This window comes from Zootoca vivipara, chromosome 14 (genome assembly GCF_963506605.1).
Source record: "Zootoca vivipara chromosome 14, rZooViv1.1, whole genome shotgun sequence".
In the NCBI taxonomy this organism is placed as follows: Eukaryota; Metazoa; Chordata; class Lepidosauria; order Squamata; family Lacertidae; genus Zootoca; species Zootoca vivipara.
Genome location: NC_083289.1, coordinates 39,446,344 through 39,465,491, shown reverse-complemented (window position 1 = coordinate 39,465,491; position 19,148 = coordinate 39,446,344). Strand labels below are relative to the sequence as shown.

The window sequence follows — 19,148 nt, the reverse complement described above, 5'->3', positions numbered from 1 at the left end:
AAATTAAAAACCAGCTTATGCTTGCCAATCTAAAATCCAGATGTTTTTGGACTACAGCTCTCTACAGCTGACTGGGATTGATGGCGGCTTAGTCCCAACCATCTGGAAGGCAATAGGTTGGACAAGAGTGCTGCTGTCATCCAGTCAACCACCAGCATATTGTATTATGTGCAACTACAGTGCGGAAGCGGGACACGGGTGGCGCTGTGGGTTAAACCACTGAGCCTAGGGCTTGCTGATCAGAAAGTCGGCAGTTCGAATCCCCACGACAGGGTGAGCTCCCGTTGCTCAGTCCCAGCTCTTGCTAATCTAGCAGTTCAAAAGCACGTCAAAGTGCAAGTAGATAAATAGGTACCGCTACAGCGGGAAGGTAAACGGCGTTTCTGTGTGCTGCTCTGCTTCGCCAGAAGCGGCTTTGTCATGCTGGCCACATGACCTGGAAGCTGTACGCCGGCTCCCCTGGCCAATAACGTGAGATGAGTGCCGCAACCCCAGAGTCGGTCACGACTGGACCTAATGCTCAGGGGTCCCTTTACCTTTACCTTTACCTTTATAGTGCGGAAGCAGGTCTTGCAATCCCTGTTGCTCAGACCGCAGTGATATCCGTGGAGCTTTCATGAGCATAGAGGAGCATGGGGTTATGTCTGCATTAGGACATGTCTATAGGGTGGCTGTGTGTCCTCCTCTACAGTGGCCAGGCCTCCATTTGAAGGGCTGTCTGGTTCAAGCCCAGGACCAGAGAAAGGAAGGAAACCTAAGAAGGGAGAGCAGGAGAGGCTTTGAAGTCACCAATCCAAGAGTTAGCACTTGCACAGCAGTCTGAGCAAGGCTCGTCCAGTCGCAGCCTTCTCCTTTGGAGTGAGATGCATTTCTATTTAAATGATAGTAATTGGGTTGAAGCTGGTGCTTATCCTACTCAGAGTAGACCCATAGAAATTAATGGACCTATGTTAGTAATGTTCATTCAGTTCAATGATGTGCTCTGAGAATTGAATAATCTCTCTCAAACGAGCATCCATACATATGAATTAGCATATGCAAATTTCCATGTAAATCTGTGTCCTCTCTTTATTGCAATGCATAAGCAGCCATGCTACTTGCCTGGACTACAATATTTAACCTCTTTAATAACCACGGCTTCCAAATGGGGAACTATAATGTGGCCTGCAGTAAAGTCATGCAAGATGAGTCAGAGCATCTTCTGTTAATCTGAAGAAAGGGATAACTTTGAGAATTTTAAGGAAAAACCATCTTCCACAAAAGCTGCTGCTTGCCTTCTATCACTGTGCCATACAGAGCGTGCTCACGTACGGTTTATGTGTGTGGTACGGAAGATGTACTTCTCAGGATAGAGCAGGGCTGTGCAGAATTATTAAAACAGCAGAGAGCATTATTGGCTGCTCACTCACCACCTTAGAACAAATTTACACCACCAGGTGCCATAGAAAAGCACTAGACATATCAAGAGATCCAACGCACCCTGGTCACCATTTCTTTGAGCTCCTGCCATCGGGACGGAGATATAGAACAATGCAGGCAAGAACGAGCCGTCTCAGGAACAGTTTCTTCTCTAGAGCAATTTTGGCCTTAAATGTAAAGCCTGGACTTTGAAGTCATCTTATTTTACTTGTTATTTTGTATTATATTTACTGTTTTTAATTAGGTTTTTGTAATTTTGGATTATGCGGAATGCTTTATCGGAGTGGATGTAGCAACCGAGTAATTTCGTTGTTCCTGCAAGGGGACAATGACAATAAAGATATCTTATATCTTAACTTGTTGGGTTTCCTTCCTACTAGCTCAAGTTTCCACAGTCGGTTGCTATGAGGGGGGAGCTCTTTTCAAGAGAAGCCAGGCTGGCTGATTTTGCATCCGGTGTGACAATAACAGCTACTATCGACCAACAGGATACTTCGCAGGTCAGGTTTCGTCCTAGTCTTTTATGCAACTAAGAGGACCTCTAGACCAGCCTTTCTCAGCCTTGGGTCCCCAGATATTGTTCGACGACAACTCCTATCATTCCTAGCCAGCATGGGAAGTGGTCAGGGATAGTGGGAGATGTGATTTGAAAACATCTGGGCACCCAATGTTGAGAAAGGTGGGAGGGATTCAAGCACAATTCATGTGGATCATTGTAGCACAGCAAATCCACTTTAAAAAAAAATCACAGACACTAGGAAAGAGAGAGGAAAATGCACTGGAAAATGTGGGACAAACAAATATTGGCAGAAACTGTCTCCAGGCAGACATTTTTCCAAGTCATTGCAATGTAGACATTTGTCCATTTTAACCTACCCTCTGTAATAATTATGATTGCAGCCAATGCTATCCATGGTTGGAACCTTCTATTAACCCAAGGGTGAGGTTCTCATGGAGGAACAGAAGCAAGCATGTGCGGAAAGGGGGAGCAGAAATGTTGTCCAATGATGTCCGTTGCCATGTCACATCGTGCCCACTGGTGTCAATGAAATTTAGCATGACGTGCCAGTATATCAGTCAGAAAGCCACGGCTCCATAACCCAACAGATAATGCAGGCATGAAAGGAGCTTTAGAAAATGGGAGGGAAGTGGTAGCAGTATAATCAAGAGAGCTAGCATAATATTCCCCGTGTCTGAATGTACCCCCTCTTCTGTATCAACAGTTTACAGCTTGGCTGAATGGAACCAAGACTGGGTTTGGAATTTATTCACAATTTTCTCACTCGAATCAATCAAAGTTTCTTCCAAGTTTCCAGGTACCAAAATTCACATTCTCCAACAGCAGCAGCAGCAGCAGCAATTTGCGTTTAGTCTTCTCCTTTCTTTCCCCCTTACATTTTGCTTTGTTGAAATGATGTGATAGTTGCTGGAGTTGTCAGTCTTCAGGGTTTTCTCCAGCTCAGATTCTAATCTGGGGTGAAGACGAAGGCACAAATCCTAAGAATCACAGAATGAGAGGGGCGTACTTGAAGGCCATCTTGTCGAACCTCCTGCTCAGGGCCAGCCTGCCCATGAGGTGGGCTGAGGAAGCTGCCTTGGACAGTGGAACCCCAAGAGGTGGTGTCCCCACCTGCCCTGCCACTGGCTTCCAGTCAGATATTGCAAGATCTCACTGGAACCTGCCACTGTTGCTTTGTGGGCACTGTCACATGACCCAGACAAGGGAGGCTTTAATGGGGGGCAGCAGCGGGGGGGCAGCACTGTTCCATTTTACCTCAGGTAGCAAAACGGGATGTACCACCCCATTCCACCACCCCTCTAGATAGCTGGTTCCACTGAACTGCTCTTAGCTTCAAGAAGTTTCTCCTTATGTTCCACAGAAATCTACCCACCTGTAGTGTATGAATACTAGATCTCAACCTGCCCTCTGCATGAATGTTGGGTAAAATTGCAATTAAAACGTGTGTATTGGGGAAAATTCACACTAAAATGCTGATGAATTTCATGAAGTGTTTTTTTTTTCTTTTTCTTCTTTAAATTGCAAGCTGATGTGAAAATGTGGAGAACGGAATGTAGGTTTGGAAAACAAGAGAAACTGAGGGAAACATTTTTTTTGACAGATTTGGCTTTGAGATTTGGGGGTGGGAGGAGGACAGGACTTATCCTTGATTGGGCTGCACCCCAGTTGACCCATGGATTGCTTGTTTTGGTTTTTTCCTGCACTTAGGCCCACGTCACCACAAACCGATACAGCAGGAATGGTCTCAATGGATCATTTTGCCTTCACTCCGGCAGAAAGGATCTTGTGTTGCTGGAGGTGGACTTCAATGGTGAGATGAGGAAAGATGCCAGAAACATCAGACTGAGCGCTATCCTAAGACAGGCAGTTCTGACGCAGTTCAGATATTTGTGGCTGCAGTTCAATGGCAAGATGTTGCCAACCAGGTAAAGAAAGCAGCAACTGGGGCTGTAGCCCAAACCTTTATTTTGTAGCCAAATATCATCACCAGTTATGCAATAAATAAGGGGGCACAACTCCTTCAAAGCAAACTAATGCAGTGGTACCTCGGTTTACAAACACAATTGGTTCCGGAAGTCTGTACTTAAACTGAAGCGTACTTAACCTGAAGCGAACTTTCCCATTGAAAGTAATGGAAAGTGGATTAATCGGTTCCAGGCGGTCCGTGGAGTACTTAAACTGAAGCGTACTTAACCTGAAGCGAATTTTCCCATTGAAAGTAATGGAAAGTGGATTAATCTGTTCCAGACGGGTCTGCGGAGTACTCAACCTGAAGCGTACTTAACCCGAGGTATGAGTGTAATTGGTTCCGGAAGTCCGTACTTAACCTGAAGCGAACTTTCACATTGAAAGTAATGGAAAGTGGATTAATCCGTTCCAGACAGGTCTGCTGAAAATACTCAAACCGAGGCGTACTTAAACCGAGGTATGACTGTAAGATAATCAGGTGTGATGTTCAATATATAACAGAACTATGGAGCCCCACTGGAAAATTACGCTGCATGTATTCAGGGGATGATTTGTTCCACCTGTTAAGGGCTGAACCTTAGGTTCTGTACCTGAGCTCAGGTTATTCAGCTCAGAATCTGCTCTCTGGCCTGCCAGTAAGAGCTGGAAGGTTGATGGGGAACAGGACAAGGCCTCTTCTCTCGTGGCCCCACAGCTATGAAATGCGCAGCCCAAGACAGAGGACAGTACCTCTTTACAAGAGGTAGTAAGGGCCAATGGCATAGCATGGGGGTGACAGGGGTGCTTGCCCCAGATGCAAAATTTCGACACCCAGTGCTACCTCAATACAGCTGCATGCTTCCGTCACTGGGATCCATTGAAAATGGCTTCTCTATACAAACCAGGAAGTGGCCTCTCCAGACAATGCAACAACTCTTTTCTTATCTCTGCGGCTACAATTTCCTAGGTGATGCCTTAGGCAGTTGAAAGCACATGCATACTCTGTCCGTTTCCCTCTCACCCGCCCCTCCACCTGGCTCCAGGTGCTGGCAACCCACTTTATACCACTGGTGAGGGCCACCAACTTGGGTGGCTTAAAAATAGGCTTAGAGAAATGCATGGCGGATGAAGCTGTTGGTGACTACTGGCTCACAATGGCTATGCTGTACCTCCAGGGTTGGAGGTGGTAGCTCCTGGAATACCAGCTGCTGGGAATCACACACGGGGAGAGTGCTTTTGCGCTCAGATCCTGCTTGCAGGCTTCCAGTGGGCATCTGGCTGGTCACTGTGAGAACAGGATGCTGAACTAAATGGGCCACTGGCCTGATCCATCGGGTTCTTTATATGTCATGATAAGCCAAGAACCTTGAAATATACTCGGAGTCGAGAGTGACTTTCATGCTCTTTATTCAGCTCCTGGTCATCAAGGAGAAGAAGAGAAGAATGCCCTTTTCCCAAAACCATCTGCTTATATACATTATTTACACAATGGGCTTTGCGTGATTGGCTACTTCAGGGCTACACCTGTGGGCCAATCAGTTGGTGGATTGACTTCTGCCAGCAGCCTGATTGGCTGCTCCTACAGGCTTCCAGGTTGCGGATTCACTTCTGCCAGCCGCCTGATTGGCTGCTCCTGCAGGCCAATCAGGTTGCGGATTCACTTCCACCTGGAGTTGGATTGGGTGGCTCTTGCGGACCAATCAGACTGGATTGGATTGGGTGGCTCCTGCGGACCAATCAGACTGCTGATTCTGGATCCTATTGTTCTATGATTCAGCTCAGTACATAACAAACCTTGACTTATTAAACCGGTTTGCGAGTTACATGCTTCTGCGACTGCCCTCCCACTATCCTCTTGCTTTTACAAAGGCCATAGATTCCCCATCCCTGCTGTAGGTAGCAGTGGTTCAGCGGTGAAGATCACTGAGCTGTCCTTCCCTGGCTATTTATACTGACTGCTTGCATTGCCGTTTTTCTTGCCTCCAGAGCTATGCTGTCTTCTGCAGTGAAGCTGAATCACAATGCCTTTCACCTGGACGTTGTGGGATCCAAGGAGCAGAAAGTGGGCCTGGTGCTGACCCTCCATGGCAGCCTCCGGCACAATGTCCTCAGCTTAAAGCACGTCATACCCCAGGACCTTTCCCTGGATGGCTCTCTCAAGCACAAAAACAACATCCGTGAAGGTATTGCTTTACTGCAAGGTTCAGAACAAGCATTCATCCTTCTTGATCAGGTAGGGCATTGTCTGGCCTTGACTGAGGTCCAAGATAGGCTGCAGCCAAGAGTCCTGTTCTTGGGCAGGCAAAGAGACCAATGGATGTCATGATCCAAGACAGGGTGGGGAATCAGGTCACATTCCGGATCAAGTAGTCTTGGCCAGACTGTCTGTGTGGCTATAATTACAGGTAGGTAGCCGTGTTGGTCTGAGTCGAAGCAAAATAAAAAAAATTCCTTCAGTAGCACCTTAAAGACCAACTAAGTTTTTATTTTGGTATGAGCTTTCGTGTGCATGCACACTTCTTCAGATACACTTGAAACAGAAGAGCCAGACCCTTATGTATATACAGAGGGTGGTGGGGGTGGGTGGGAATGGGTGATGGGCTGATGGGAGTGGTAAACCTGTAGATGGCTGTTAACGACTGCTGATGACTGCAATTGGTCCTGCGGGGGAGAAAGCAAGGGCTGAGGCGCTAAAGAAAGCTTGATCATGCATAATGAGATAAGAATCCTATGTCTTTGTTCATCCCAGGTGGCTCCATGGGTTTAAGCTTGGTAATGAGTTCCAATTCAGAAACTTCTCTTTCCAGTCTGTTCCTGAAATTTTTCTGTAATAAAACAGCTGCTTTGAGATCTCCCCCCCCCCCCGCAGGACCAATTGCAGTCATCAGCAGTCGTTAACAGCCATCTACAGGTTTACCACTCCCATCAGCCCATCACCCATACCCACCCACCACCACCACCACCCTCTGTATATACATAAGGGTCTGACTCTTCTGTTTCAAGTGTATCTGAAGAAGTGTGCATGCACACGAAAGCTCGTACCAAAATAAAAACTTAGTTGGTCTTTAAGGTGCTACTGAAGGAATTTTTTTATTGTGTGGCTATAAGTATTCGTTTCGGGAATACCTTCCTTCTGTCTAACAGGAATCATGAACATCATGGTTGACCAGTCGGTGTTTGGAGCGCACATCCGGAACAGAAACGTGTTTGGAAACGAGTGCTTTCATAACATCGCAGTGGCTGTGACTCAGAATGGTAGCCGGGCTTTCCCAAGAGAGGCAAAGCTCCGAGGGCAACTCGAGCTCAGAAGAGGAATCCAGAGGGGTTTGGCCAGTATCCAGGTGGACACGAGATCTCTCCATCTTAATATCTCAAACATCATCATTCTGGAGCATCTTGGAGCCTCAGGGATGCCCGCCCACAACACCAGTAATTTCTATACCACAGGTATGAAATGCAACCCAATACTGGGCTGTTTCTTGGGATCAATAGAATGCCATTTGGAAAGAGTATCTCCTTTTCTTTGAGAACTCTGCGACTGCCTGCGCTTCTCCACACAGCCTACTAAATTTCTATCTCCTTCCCTTTTGGGCTCTGTTGCTTCTTAAGGGTTGTTGGGAATTATAACTCTGTGGGGGGTAAATGAGAGTTCCCAGGATTCTTTGAGATAAAGAATGAAACAATATTCCACTTTTGAGACACTGAATTTGAAGTGCAAGTGCCTGAGTCTCTCACAAGGACCCACCTTTATGTTCAGTTTCCTTTAAAACAACTTTTTTTAAAAAAAGCAAGTGTAGGAGGAATGGGCTGTTTCCATGTTTCCACAATGCCTGCTTTTTACATTATACCTTTGCTTTGATCCTTGCCTTTCAGTTCTAAGGTACAATTTAATTCACAGTGTGGGTTTCGGGGAGCAGGGAGAGACTCTTAAAAAACTCCAATAATTTCAGCTGGCTTGGAGCCATCTTAGTGAATAAAAATCCCAAACCTCAAAGCGGAGGGGAAATAATAGTTCTGAAGTCAGCTTTAAAGTACAGGTGTGTTTTTAGTTACAACTTCAAAGTACAGGCTCTACCCTTGAAGAGTCTTCTCTAGTTTTCCAGCGGCATAATGGCACTATTGAATATGAATGAGTGTTTAATTCCTTGCCAGCCACTCTCAAGGAGAATGAGCTTTCATACCTCTGTTAACAGCATTTGGAGCAGATTCAAGAATGAACGGGGTTGGCTTGCTCTGAGTCCTGCAAAGGAAATCTTTCCTTGCCATTCCAAAAAGAAGAAGAAGCGGCACCTAGCAGGGTTGTGCTTGGACATGCACACACATTTGGATCCAATTTGTGGTCCAGAATCTGCATTGGACCCGATCCAGGCCCATTCCAACCTGCCCTGGGTCCGAATCCAGATTGTGATTGCGAAATTACAAATCTCCTGAAATCCTATTGGCTTGCATCACAAACTAAAATAGCAATAGCTTACCTGTTTTTCCACATAGGGGCATGATGTCTAGGGCAGAGTTCAAAGGCCCATTCCAGCAAGGCAAAAACATTCAAGGAGAATGTGAAGCAGAGCTAGTAAAGGGTGTTAGCCTGAGGAGAGTCTGGAAGGCAGCATTTGAATTCCCCATATGAATCAGTATCCTTGCCCTGTTGGAACATGGCACGGCCCTTAGGGGAATTTGGGGTGGATGGCAGGAAATAGGCAGAAAGGGAATGCAGACAGAGAGAGATAGAAGAGGTATCTGACCCACTTTTGACTGGGGCCATGCCCCACCTCTTGTTTTACTCCTACCCCCCACCAGCATGCTTCCACTGACAGATCACCCCAAAGAAAATTCGGCTCTCCCCCCCCCCCAGCTTCTGAAGATTCAGAATGTGCCTTTGCAACTAATCCCCTAACGAAACCCCATTGGTCCTGACTCATGTCTGTATATGTGCCTCTATGCAACCATTGCACTGAGTTTAATCTTTCTCTCTGGCTTCCCACAGAAAGTAGCATCCTGGCCACATATGGCCACATCAGTACTAACAGCACATTAACTCTGAAGCTGCAAGGCGGTAGTAGAAAGATGGCTGTAGCAGTTGGAGCTGAGCAATGGCCCTCGGAAACCCTTCAAGCCCAGATCGTTGCAAACTTCAGCCACAACATTCCAGAGCTGAAGAATCATGGGATCCCTTTCAGCATAGAGTCTACCTGCCATTACCAAGTAAGGAGAAGAATGCCATTGACTGGTGGCTGTAATAATATTATTATAATAATTTATTATTTATACCCCACCCATCTGGCTGGGCTTCCCCAGCCGCTCTGGGCGGCTTCCAACAGAAAAATAAAATAAAATAATCGATTAAACATTAAAAGCCTCCCTAAACAGGGCTGCCTTCAGATGTCTTCTAAAAATCTGGGAGCTGTTTTTCTCTTTGACATCTGATGGGAGGGCGTTCCACAGGGCGGGCGCCACTACCGAGAAGGCCCTCTGCCTGGTTCCCTGCAACTTGGCTTCTCGCAATGAGGGAACCGCCAGAAGGCCCTCGGTACTGGACCTCAGTGTCCGGGCAGAACGATGGGGGTGGAGACGCTCCTTCAGGTATACTGGACCGAGGCCAGGCCTCTTTTTCTAGCCCTCAGGACCTTTCCTGGGCCATGCCTCTCCCCAGGGTGAATCTGCCCCATGCCCTTCGTGAGGGCTTTTGCCTGTCTGGAATGTGCCCTTGAAATGCCTTTTGCTTGCATGGCTAGAGAGTGAGGTTGCTTACAAACCAAATGTTGCCTCAAAGACAGGAAGTCCTGCCTCCTCACATCCTGCCTTTCTCTGATATATTGAGTGAGTTCTTCTGGAGGGCTCCTAAACCTGTCCAGAGAACAGCGGCAATGAACTCCCCTTTCCCCTCCAGGGAAAGCAGGTGGAGCCCCAAATGTAAATATTACTTTGGTACAATAGGCTACTTTCTTCAGGGACCCCTCTCTATCCTCCATCTAGGGAAGCAAGAGGCATGATCAAAGTTCATCCACTCATTCCAGGCAAGCAAAAACACTTTGGGTACGGAGATGTGTAGTTTCTGTGACCGTTTTTGGAATGCCGGCAGATGACAGGCAATTCACAGGGGTGGCCGAAAGGCTGAGTATTGTCTAGCATAGTATTATTGCCCACTAAGATGTCTGGTCCTTCTCTGAACATCAGCCTATTCCCTCTGGTTAGAATTTCAGCCAGAAGATGGCAATGAGAGTGGCAGCCCAGGCTGGTGAAGAAGAAGTCAAGATTGAATTGGAGAAGCAAGGCACCAATCACACTGCAGGGTTTTCCCTTTTTCTTTACCATGATGTGGGACTCGTGATTCACACCATTCCACCATTAGTACGGGTTAGTTGACCACATTGCTGGTTTGTTTTGAGTTTGTTAACGCTGCAAAGGATACCGAAATAATGACTTCTTTTGCATTGTTTTGGTGCTTCCTTACATTGGAATGAACGTAAGATTTGCAAATGGTTCTGTAAGCTATGCAGCTTAGGTTAAACAGCAGGCAGCAAAACAAATACAGAAATAGTATTGGGTGGACACCGAAGTCAAGCATTGTGAAATGTGCTGCAGAAAAGAAAACGAAGTATCTCATTGCTACAATTATATTCCATTTTAGCTTTGTGTGAGAGTGGGTGTGTTTACTAGGGATGGGTGGACCTGCCAATATTAGTTCTCTCCGTTTCTTATTTTTCCAACCTTAAATTCCATTCTCCACATTTCTGTAGCAATTAGAGAATTTACTATTTTTTTACCGATATTCTGCAGGTCCAGTGTGACGGAGAATCCACATCTCATCAGCTTTCTGGCCATTGTCACGGAGAGGTTGCAAATCACTCACTGGAGGTATGAGGTTCATTCTCAAAGCTCGGTCAACAGCATTGCGCTGTCTGGAGGCTCAGCTGCAGTAAAGAGAGTCTGAGCATTGGGGGTTGTTTAAGGCATGGAGATAAATATGAAATGAATGGCCTCTGGGTGCGGACTTTCAAGTCTCTCTGCTCACTCAACATCCCAGGGAGTTTACAGGTTAAAACACTTGTTAATCCAATGGGTAATAAGTGTACAACTGTGTTTAATCTCACCACAGATGGGTGGGTGGGTGGGGTTCATTCTGAATTAGAAATGTCAGCAAAACCCCTGTTAAAGTGGTATGGGTTTGTCTCCTTGGCGAACCCACGCACCCCCAGTTTGATGCTCACAGAAGAGGTGAGAGGGGTCTACGATACAGATAAATGCATTTATGAAGGCAACGTGAGATCTTCAAGCAACCGAAGGCTCGGGCTGCTTAAACTGAGAGCAAAATGCGAGGGCTCCTTCCTGGCTGCAGTGGAGTGGCACCCCAAAGTGTGGGGTTGCCCTAGAAGCCAAGGCAGCAGGAGGTTCTCTCTGGCAGTGATAGGTGAAACCCAGAAAATGCGCCTCCTTTGTAAGCTAGAGATGGAAAGCGGTCCAAACTGCCTCTTCACGGGGGATCATCTCCTGCTGCAGAGCAGCCCGTCAGAGATCACTTGGGTGTGGTTATATCACTGGGAGGAGCAGGAACAGAGAGGAACGCCTGTGCCAGAAGAGGTGCAAAACAATGGGGTTTGGGGGTTTGATGCATTTTCCGTAAGAGCCCAAATTAACTGCACCGTGGATGGGAAGCCAATGCAAATGGGAGTGGTGGCCGCTTGGGGACATAACTGGAGCTGGATTGGCTGCTCAGCCACCGTGTCCCAGCATAGACTAAGGCCGGCTTCCCGGCCAGGAACTGGCTACGTGGAGTCGCCCAGTTGGGGAACAGAGTGGACCTGAGCTTGGAACTGGTGAGCAGGCTATGCAGGGATGGTTCGGAAGGAGGCCTGGCGCAGCATGGAGCCTTGCCGTTCACAGCCATTGCCCCTCTTTCCAGGTAGAAAGAAGCATGTCCTGATCGCGAGGGCGTCTTTTGCTTCTTCAGAGCTTCTGCTAGCCAGATCATGAAAAGCCTTTTTTTTTTTGCTGGGCCTCTTCATGTGTACCAGGGCCGTCTTAAGCCTATCCAGCGCCGTGGTTCAAAGATCCCTCCGGCGCCCGCCCCCCCCTTCCCCAAAGTTGCTGACCTTTTACACTACTGCTGGAAGTTTTGCGGGGCTGGAGGAGGCAGGCAGCAGCTGGAGGGTGGCTCCTCTGGTGGGGAAGAGGTGGAGGCTTCGGGTGCAGCGCCCAGCCTCTGCCTCTTCCCTGGCGCCCATGCCTCGGTGGCCACAGCAGGAGGAGGCTCGGGGCACGGTGCTGCTTCAGCGTAGCGGGCGAGGGCGCCGCGTCCAGCTTCCGCCTCTTCGCAGGCGCCCTCCAGAACTCGGCGCGAACTTGCCGCCCTGGTTCCCCACGCCACTTGCCTCTATGGGCAAGACGCCCCTGGATGCGGCAGGGAGGGGCTCCGAAAGGGAGTCCTTTAGCTGTTTGGTGGCGGGCACCACGCGGCACCCCCTGACGGCCCGGCGCCCTGGTGCATTGCACCACCCAGCCTTGCCTTAGGGCCGGCCCTGATGTGTACTGCATACCTGCCTGTTCCACAGACGTCCCCCTCTCCATCCTCTATCCAGGCAAGCAAGAGGTGTGATCAGAGTGCAAGGACACACTCCAGGCAGGCAAAATCACTTAGAATAGGAATCAACATCAGGGAGTGCCTGGAGGGTGTTTCAAGGGCCGTATCAATGGGCATGGGGGGGTGGATTTCACCACACACACCCTGCTTTTAGAATGTGCATGGCAGAAGGCAACAGCACATCTTTCCAGATCAGCATGCTGCCCGCTGGTTGCAGGGAGCTGACAGCTTCATTCTTCTCTGTTTTAGGCACTGACGAGAGTTTTGCTCAGCGGATCAGTGGGGACTGCCAACTGCACAGCCGATGTGATTGGAGAGGTCATTTCCAACGCCACCTTTGCTCAGTTCCGTATCCACGCTGCCTGCAGCCCTGAGCACAGCTTGGAAATCGGCCTCAGGCACACCTGGCCTTACCTCAGCTCTCTGGGTCTTGCCCCGGAGAACAGGATAAAAGCAGCTGCTGTGAAAGGGGACGAGTACAAAGGCCTTCTGGAGGCCACTCTTGGCAAATGCAAGTTAACAGGCAATGGAGAAGTGAATATAGAGGGTGAAGTCACAGCCGCAGAATGGAAAGTTATTCTCCTAAATAAATGTGACCTTCTGGAGGTGATTATTTACTATTGCCACCCCAACTGATGGGTTGGAGCGTATTTTCTAGACTTGGGGTCACCAGCATGCCCTTAAGATGCCCTTGAGGTCTTCCCTTGGTGCCCATGAGGTCTTTGACACCCACCCACTCATATCCAGCTCTCTCACTGTCCCTTTTGTCATGGAGTGTTGAGATTGGTTACCTTCCCCCCCCCCTGAAAAGTACAGAGTTGAAGGAGGAAGTTGGAAGAGTTACACTCTTTCCCACTTCCTCTTTCAGCTTTGTGTGCTTTTCAAGGCTCAGACTAATTCTTCTGGAGCCAACTTTTACCAGATCCCTTGGAAGGGCAAAGTGTTTGCATGCATGTACAGTTTCTCTCTTTCTATCTCCTGATTGTGGGGAGGGGGAGGCTGATCTGGGAGGGGGACAAAAAGTGAGAGAGGCACCCACAGTACTCCCTCAAATATCCAAAAGTGCCCAGGGGCGTAAAAGGTTGGCAACTCGTGCTCTGGAGAATAGATTCTACATAGGTTAAGACTAAACCGAGCTCTCCCCTGTCTCTTCTCTTTCCTAGAAAATGGAGTTACCCCAGAAACTAGTCTCCAGGGGCTCGTTCCTCACGAACATCTACAATTTCAGTTTAGCAACACACTTCTGGTGTGATGGCAAAACAGCCGATGTGCAGCTGGAGGTGTCTTCTGTAGACAAATATACCGTGCAAGGATCGCTGGATCACTCTTTCCCCTACCTCTACGATCTAGGGCTGCCTCCGGACAACTCACTCCACCTCTCCGTGACAAATGGCTCCATCCTCAACGGACTTCTGTTCCTGCACAACGGAAACTGCAAGCTTGAAGCGCAAGGAGAAATCAGACTCCGAAACCAGACTGAATGGGCCCTGGAGATGGAAACAGATTGTACAGTTTTGCAGGTCATACCTGGTTCCTTTCTGGTTCTAAAGCAAAACATGGCACTCTAAGAAACCGGCTTCATTGTTTTTCAGAAAATCAACCTGAGCTTAAAAAAAAGAGAGCTGTCTTACACCTAAAGGCAGACCCGGCCATTCACTCAATGGCACAAGTGTTGGTCTTTATTTACATTTATATTACAAATGTTGTATTATGCCATCCCTGGAAAAGCACAGAGGATGGTAATGTGAGACAGGAGATTGTCATGGGTGGCACCAGTGCAGGAGGTTGGCCCATTCAGGCCCCAATAACCTCAGTCTGACCTCAGCCAGGATCCAGTTGCCTGCCTTCTTACTTAACAACCAGTCAGGCAGTGACTGTGCCTGTCATTGGTGAATACCAATATAAAGTTATGAATGGTGTATAAAAACCCAACTTACATTGAACAATAAAAGGAAGAAGAGGGAAAGGTCTTGCCTGTGTACAGATGCCAGCAGATGAAATCACATTTTGAATTTTGAATGGTGGTTGTGTTTCGGCCCTCTTAAATATATATTTTTGTTGAAAGCATGAATTTGATAGATTTGGCTTTAAATGCAAATAGGATAAAATCTTTCTCCTAGCCCTAGCCACTTCTCTGATCAAACTTACTCCCTTTAAAGCTGCAGCTTTTAAGTTTGTTTTTTTAAGAGTCTCATTGCAGCTCACCTGCAAAATCATTGTTAGATTTTTTTTAAAAAAAATCATCTATGAGAAATTTGGCCAGAGGGACAGAGTTACAACCTGTTGATCCCTGCGTTTGAAATGAAATCATTTTTGTTCCTCAAGACGTACCCAGGAAGCAGAACCCTTGACACTGATAGCTTCCAAATGGGTTTACAGGCTGTGAAGTGTGTTTTGCATCTCACCGTTGACTGGATCCGTTCAGACAGATGGGTGCCAGGGAGCGCCCTCACTTTGAAGTGAGGATCAAGTGCCAGGCAAAGGTCACTTTAGAAACTGAAGTGCCACATGGTCTGTCACCCCAAGAAGGATCCCAGACGAAAATGAGCTTGTGGGAAAACAGATCAGGCATGACATTAGCTTAGACCTTGAGTCAAACCCTCGTCAACTCCAAGCCAATTTGGCCTTTCATGCAGAAAACCAGTTCCAATGGCAAGGATCAGTGGAGAACGACTGCAAAGCAATACAGGTACTGCCTGCCATGGAAAAGGAGGTCTCCTTTTGACAAGATGCTCGAGGAAGACATGTTGCCAGATTCCAAACCTGAAAGATCCAGATTAAGTCTTTTGCGTGAATTTGGAAGCTGACTTATATGAGATCAGCCTGTTTGTTCATCTTCTCCAGGATTGCCAGTAGTTCTCTGGGGTCCTAGGAAGAGGTCTTCCCCAGGTCTTTCTGAGCTTTCTCCTAGTGTTACCTGGAGATGCCGGAGATTGAACCTAGGACTTTCTGCATGCAAAGCAGGTGCTCTGCCACTGAGCATAGCTGCCAAGTCTCCCATTTTCCCCAGGAAATCCCTGTTTTTCCAGCTTTTCCTAGCTGAAAAAAATGGAATTTTTAGTTTTTTCCCGGTTTATTCTGGCGTGGCGGCCATTTTGGAACTGGGCGGAGCATGCTGAGAAGCGACTTTTGATGCTGCTCTGCCCAGTTCCAAAATGGCTGCAGTGCGACTTCTGGCGCGACGGCCATTTTGGAACTGGGCAAAGCAGCATCAAAAGTCACTTCTGAGCATGCTCCACCCAGTTCCAAAATGGCGGCAGCGCTACTTCTGGTCTGCTATTTCCGGCCCGGTCCCTTATTTCTCTGACAGCAACTTGGCAGGTATGCCACTGAGCTGTAACCCTTCCTCGGAACATAAGAAGCTGCCTTACATTGCCAGACCATTGGCCTATCTAGCTCTATACATTGACAGGGAGTTTCAGGGTTTCAGACAGGAGGTTCTCCCAACCCTACCTGGAGATGTCAGTAGGGCCTTCTGCATGCAATGTAGATGCTCTTATCACTGAGCCATGGCTCTTCCCCCTCTTTAGAGGTGGGGGGGAGGCACAATCCATCCAATGATGACACAATGCACAGTTCCACTTTGAATCGCTTATGCATAAATTCCATGTCGTTTGAGATTTAGGAGGAAGAGTAGTTGGCTTGCATCTTTTTGTGAACCAGCTTCAGGCCATGTTGAGACACTGTTAATAACACCCCCCCTTTTTTTTATGAAGCTAACTTGAATATTTTATATCATGGCAGGATCTTGGAGTCCCGATGAAAATAGATGGGTCAGGGCATATTTTAATCAATAAAACGTACCTGGATTCTCAAGTATTGTTTACTGCAGGCGAAAATAGTTTACATGGATCCCTCGTTTTAAAAGCAATGGCTGTAAGTAATCAAGTTAACATGTTAAGTGTTTTTTTTTCCCTTTTGCTGTACCTCCCCAGACACTTACTAAGCTAAAAAGGTACTAGGCAAAAGCAGGTGGGAAACGAACCAAAGACTCAGTTACGTTAGTCAAAATACAGTGTTATAAATGCGACACCAGAGCTGAAATCACAACTCAGTGATATTTTCAATTGCGAGTTTTACAATGGTTTTTTTGCAGAGCGTTTTCGGAGCGTTGTTTTTAGCTGTGTAGATCTAGCCGAAACTTTGGTGGGGATAGATCCATGGCTCATTTGCTTATCTGTGCGACGGCTTGTAGTTTGTTCAACAAGCCATGGTTAAAACAAACTATGTCTTAGCGTCATGTGCAAGGGCAGCCATTGGGGAACTACAGGTGGTTACAAAAGGGCATCCCCAGTAGACTACACCCACCTGAAACTAAGGAGGGGGAGAAACCTGGAAGGGAGAGGGAAATGGCATGGAATATCCTGGAAGGTGATAAGGCTGGCAGGTTGGAACCTGGGATGGGAGCCCTCCATGCTGCAACATTTTACTGCAGGCTTCCTGTGTCTCATGCCCAGGACAGAACGGGCAAACGGGCCTTTCCCACACTCCTCACCTGATCTTCTTTGATACAATTTCTCACAGACCAGACAAGAGCTGCATGCGTTGCTGACCCATAATATCCAAAGCAGCCTTCGTTTGGGCATACCTGCCAGGACGGTAGTGGATTTAATTTCAGAAAAGAATGGCACCATTTGTACGAGGTCACTTCAGTTCAGCGTGGACAACAAGCAGGTAACCGCACCTCCCTTTTGGTAGCGTATATCTAAATAATGTGTACAACATATATTCCAGAATGCGGCAGCTAGACTGGTGACTGGGAGCGGCCGCCAAGACCACATAACACTGGTCTTGAAAGATCTACATTGGCTCCCAGTACGTTTCCGAGCACTATTCAAAGTGTTGGTGCTGACCTTTAAAGCCCTAAATGGCCTCGGTCCAATATACCTTAAGGAGCGTCTCCACCTCCATCGTTCTGAGGTCCAGCACCGAGGGCCTTCTGGCGGTTCCCTCATTGCGAGATGCCAAGTTGCAGGGAACTAGGCAGAGGACCTTCTCGGTGGTGGCGCCTGCCCTGTGGAACGCCCTGCCAACAGATGTCAAAGAGGAAAACAACTACCAGACTTTCAGAAGACATCTGAAGGCAGCCCTGTTCAGGGAGGCTTTTAATGTTTAATAGATTATTGTGTTTTATTTTTCTGTTGGAAGCCGCCCAGAGTGGCTGGGGAAACCCAGCCAGATGGGCGGGGTAGAAATAAATTATTATTATTATTATTATTATTATTATTATTATTCCACAAAAAAGGTGACAATTTGCTGTTGATTTAGGACAGCTAGACATATAAAGGGCCCCATTACCTTCAGTAGCTTAGGGCCTCGTCAAACCTAAATCTGGCCCTGACTACATGCATGTCTGGACTAGGACATATTCTCCTGAGGGACTCGTTTTATCCATTTCCACCACAGCTGCAATGTGTCAAGAGAAAGGCACTAGGCATTTTTTAATGAAATGCCTATTTCTGGCCAACCACGTACTCGTGTCTTTTTCCTGCCACATTGCAGGACTAGTTTTAATTATCAATCACATGTGAAAGTGGGTCCCATGTTGCAGCTTGTGTCTGGACTAATGGAAGACCATTGGAATAAGGAGGAGTGTCTTAACTGGTCTTTTGCAAAATGTCTGGGGTTGGCCCCGTTTCTCTTCTAGCTGACTTCTAATTTCAGCAACAGGGTTTGTTCAGGGCACGCAACTCATATTACTAATGTGTTTCTCCTTCCCCTCCTCCTTAAAAAAAACCCTAGATCGCAGAGGAACTGAGCTTTACACAGAAGTTGGACCACATCTCTCTTGACTACAGGCTCACACATAATCTAGAAACTTTGCAAGCACTGTGGATAGAAGACAGGATAGAGTTGCGGGTAGGGGTTTTGTTTGTTTGTGTACAGACATGCTTGTCCAGCAGCCTAGCTTTGCTGCCTTGTACAAATCATGTCACATTCTCACCAAAGAATCATGGGAGGTGAAGTGGCTCTGAACTGTGAGGGGTAAACTACAGTTCCCAGACTTCTTTGGGCAAGCCCATTGCTTTAAATGTGCTGTAAATGTCTGGTGTGGATGTGACCTGACATCCTTTAAATCCACTAAAATTGCAAAGAAACCAACAAGCCACAGTGGGCTGGTGTGTGTGTGTGTGTGTGTGTGTGTGTGTGTGTGTGTGTGTGTGTGAGAGAGAGAGAGAGAGAGAGAGAGAGAGAGAGAGAGAGAGAGAGAGAGAGAGGGAGATGTAAAACCCTCCATCCTTTTCTTTTTTTGTAATAATTTTTATTTGATTTTACAAATTGAATTGAATTGAATTTATTCTTACGGTCACAGACCAGCTTACAAAATCAGAAGAATCATAAAAATCATAAAACACAAAGATAATACACTAAAATTTACACAGCAGGAACAATATATATATATATTTCGAACTGCCAACCTAGCAGTTCGAAAGCACGTCAAAATGCAAGTAGATAAATAGGAACCACTACAGCGGGAAGGTAAACGGCGTTTCCATGTGCTGCTCTGGTTCGCCAGAAGCGCCTTTGTCATGCTGGCCACATGACCTGGAAGCTGTACGCCGGCTCCCTCGGCCAATAATGCGAGATGAGCGCGCAACCCCAGAGTCGGTCACGACTGGACCTAATGGTCAGGGGTCCCTTTACCTTTACCTATATATATATATATATATATATATATATATA

At 47.2% G+C, this 19,148-nt stretch overlaps 1 protein-coding gene across 1 annotated transcript in view; it reads left to right on the top strand.

Annotated features, from left to right (window-relative positions):
* Positions 1-19,148, top strand: part of LOC118092960 (uncharacterized) — a 107,508-nt gene that overhangs the window by 58,009 nt on the left and 30,351 nt on the right. Inside the window, 13 exon segments of the mRNA XM_060282786.1 lie at positions 1,800-1,919; positions 3,647-3,864; positions 5,873-6,069; positions 7,031-7,333; positions 8,859-9,088; positions 10,079-10,240; positions 12,714-13,070; positions 13,628-13,984; positions 14,894-14,981; positions 14,984-15,153; positions 16,209-16,340; positions 16,989-17,138; positions 18,207-18,334. Coding sequence (XP_060138769.1) covers positions 1,800-1,919; positions 3,647-3,864; positions 5,873-6,069; positions 7,031-7,333; positions 8,859-9,088; positions 10,079-10,240; positions 12,714-13,070; positions 13,628-13,984; positions 14,894-14,981; positions 14,984-15,153; positions 16,209-16,340; positions 16,989-17,138; positions 18,207-18,334 — 2,612 coding nt within the window.